The 2767-nt window shown below is 30.1% G+C and overlaps 1 protein-coding gene across 1 annotated transcript; it reads right to left on the bottom strand.

Annotated features, from left to right (window-relative positions):
- Positions 1 to 553: 553 nt before the first annotated feature.
- Tsp_10142 (hypothetical protein) lies at positions 554 to 1948 on the bottom strand. Its single transcript, XM_003373254.1, has 4 exons — positions 1893 to 1948; positions 1467 to 1548; positions 812 to 859; positions 554 to 751 (listed from the first exon to the last, which is right to left on the bottom strand). The coding sequence occupies exons 1-4, from the start codon at positions 1946 to 1948 to the stop codon at positions 554 to 556; spliced, it is 384 nt and encodes a 127-aa protein (XP_003373302.1).
- Positions 1949 to 2767: the final 819 nt, after the last annotated feature.

Below are 2767 nucleotides of genomic sequence, written 5' to 3'. Positions count from 1 at the left end.
AAACTGACTGCCATCAGTTACTGAATTACCAGCAGATTCGCATATGCTTTTAATTTATTGCCTTGTGGTTCAGGCTTGAATTTCATATATATTTCTAAGTCGTTCGTGATCTTGGCCTTTTGTACTTGTGTTCGCACAACGAAACATCAAATGCTTTTCCGTCAAGCTTCACATTCCCGGGTCAGCCCAACTAAAAGGAAAACATGATTAACAGATACAATTTTCCAGTAGCCGACAGAGATACACTTCCTTTCAAGTAGTAATTACTGATGTAATATTCTTGTAATATTCTTGTAACATTGTACTGTAATATTCATGTAAAAAGAAATCATATTCCTTCACTTAATGTAAAATATACGGAGGCGTTCAATTTACAAAGACGGACAGATGTGGAATACAAGAAATTTATAATGAACATATATTCTAATATATGACATTCTGACGAGGAACATAATACAGCCGTTTTGCCATTGAAACAAAATTGGAAACTCAATCACGCGAAAATTAATTGACAAGATAAATCCAACTTAAAAAAATATACATTAGAGTAAGTCTAACAGATTCGATGACCAAAGTGCATCATGGGCAGAAATAGGCAGATTCGGCATCCAGTGGAAAACAGTTTCTGATGGGAGACTTCCGTATGCATTAAAATAGGCAGTACGTCAACTTGAGAGCCCATGTATTCCACAACTGATAAGCAGTTTAACGTAAAACTTTCCAAAACACTATTTCTTATCAATGTAAAACCCTAACAATAAAAAAACCAAATTTGAAAAAAACATTTTTCACGGATTTTCGCAAAAACAACCCAGTCTGAAGCCCATGAAAATTTGCAATTTTCGAGAATACTTTTAATCTGCAAAAATTTAGAAAATAAATTTTTATCGATAGAGAATCATCCAGGAACAACTATAAATGTATCCAAACACGCAAAGATGGCGTATTTTTTGAGATATATGAAAAAAGTGAAACTTATAGAGCATTTTCAGCAAGTCCAAAAATGAAAGTTACAAAAGATGGAAATATACTATGATTTCATTAACTTTTCCAGCCAAATATTCAATTTTTTCAATCAAAAAAATAAACATTTTTTTTAAAAGAATTGTTCTTGACTTTCATTAATGTAGCAAAAACCTTCAAAATTAAAAAGTTTTGTTAACTGAATTTTTTCTTTAATTGCAGTTCAGATACAAAAATTGTCAAAAATTATTAGTATTGAAAGATATTTTCGTGTACTATTCCCTCTTTTTTCTAAAAATTCAAATTGCTCAAACCGACAACTTTTTTAAATTTATCAAAAAATCATCGATTGCGGGTTATTCAAAATTTACATACCTTTAATTGACACAAAATTGCTTGCTCTTAACATAAAACAATTTTGCAATACGCTGTAGATCCTGAGATGATCGGAATAATTTCCATTGTACATTCTGGTGGATTACTTTAAAGTTTCGAACAAATACCCTGCGTGAGCCCAATGAGTTGACTTGAATTGTGAACTTATTTAATTTCATAGTATTAGCAATGAATTTCAACTCTGGGCGACTACATATTATATTAATTATGCAAATCGCCATTGCACGGTTGTTACTTTGCGAAATTAATTTCAAATAGTCACAAATGTGGAATATATCATGAGTTTAATAAATGACAAAGATGGTAAACGGAATTGGATGCAATGAAATGTTTCCTTTTTAGCAAAGTAAACACTTATAACGCTTTCGATTTGATTCGAAGCAGTCAATGATTACATAACAGCAGTAATTTCAAAAGTTCGATGCAACTGATCGTAAAAAAATTATAAATTAGTAGAAAAATAATAATTTCAATATCAAAAATGTCTCATGTTCCGAAATTGGCAATCTCTGCTTCTGTTGAATAGTTGTTACTGATGGGCGTCTTCACTATGTATTAAAATAGGCAGTACGTCAAAATTAGAGCCCATTTATTCAGCAACTGCCATGCAGTTTAGCGTAAAACTCTCCAAAACACTATTTTTTATCAATATAAAGCTGTAACAATGAAAAAAAATCAAAAATTTGAAAACAAATTTTTCGCTCATTTTCGCGAAAACAAGCAAGTCTATAGCCCATGAAATTTTGCAATTTTCGAGAAAAATTTTTTTCTGCAAAAATTATAACTATTAATTTTTTTCGATAGAGAATTGTTCGTTAACAACTATAAACGTATCCAGACGCTTAGGGATTGCTTACTTTTTGAGGTATACACAAAAAAGTGCAACTATATAGGAATTTAATCCAGTCGAAATAAAAATAAATGAAAAATGAAAGTTACATAAATAGAAATATGTTATGATTTCATTAACTTTTACAACCGAATATTCAATTTTTTCACCCAAAAAAATAAATTCTTTTTTTTAAAGAATTGTCCTTGACTTCCATTAATGTAGCAAAAACCTTTAAAATTAAAGTTTTGTTAACTAAATTTTTTCTTTGATTACAGTTCAGATATATGAATTGTTAAAAATTATCAGATTTGAAAGCTATTTTCGTGTACTATTCCAGTCTTTTTTTCTAAAAATTCCAAATGCTCAAACTGGCAACTTTATCAAATTTATCAAAAAATCATCGATTGCGTGTTATTCAAAATTTACATACCTTTAATTTGCACAAAATTGCTTGCTCTTAACATAAAAGTATTTTACAATACGCTGTAGTTTCTGCTATGCACGGAATGATTTCCATTGTACATTCTGGTGGATTCCTTCAAAGTTTCGAACAAATACCATGCATGAGCCCAATGA

Source organism: Trichinella spiralis (genome assembly GCF_000181795.1).
Source record: "Trichinella spiralis strain ISS 195 chromosome Unknown Scfld6, whole genome shotgun sequence".
Lineage (NCBI taxonomy): Eukaryota > Metazoa > Nematoda > Enoplea > Trichinellida > Trichinellidae > Trichinella > Trichinella spiralis.
The sequence above is the reverse complement of the archived record's forward strand: the minus strand, read 5'-3'. Positions and strand labels throughout refer to the sequence as shown.

What these genes read in the sequence shown, in the direction of transcription:
- Tsp_10142 (XM_003373254.1), bottom strand. Translation starts at nt 1,948, where the DNA reads ATGGGCTCTAATTTTGACGTACTGCCTATTTTAATACATAGTGAAGAC. An exon ending in ACTCATTGGGCTCACGCAGG is followed by an intron (nt 860 to 1,466) that starts GTATTTGTTCGA and finishes AAATTTTTGCAG; the next exon opens with ATTAAAAGTATTCTCGAAAA. An exon ending in TTTCATGGGCTTCAGACTGG is followed by an intron (nt 752 to 811) that starts GTTGTTTTTGCG and finishes TTTTATTGTTAG; the next exon opens with GGTTTTACATTGATAAGAAA.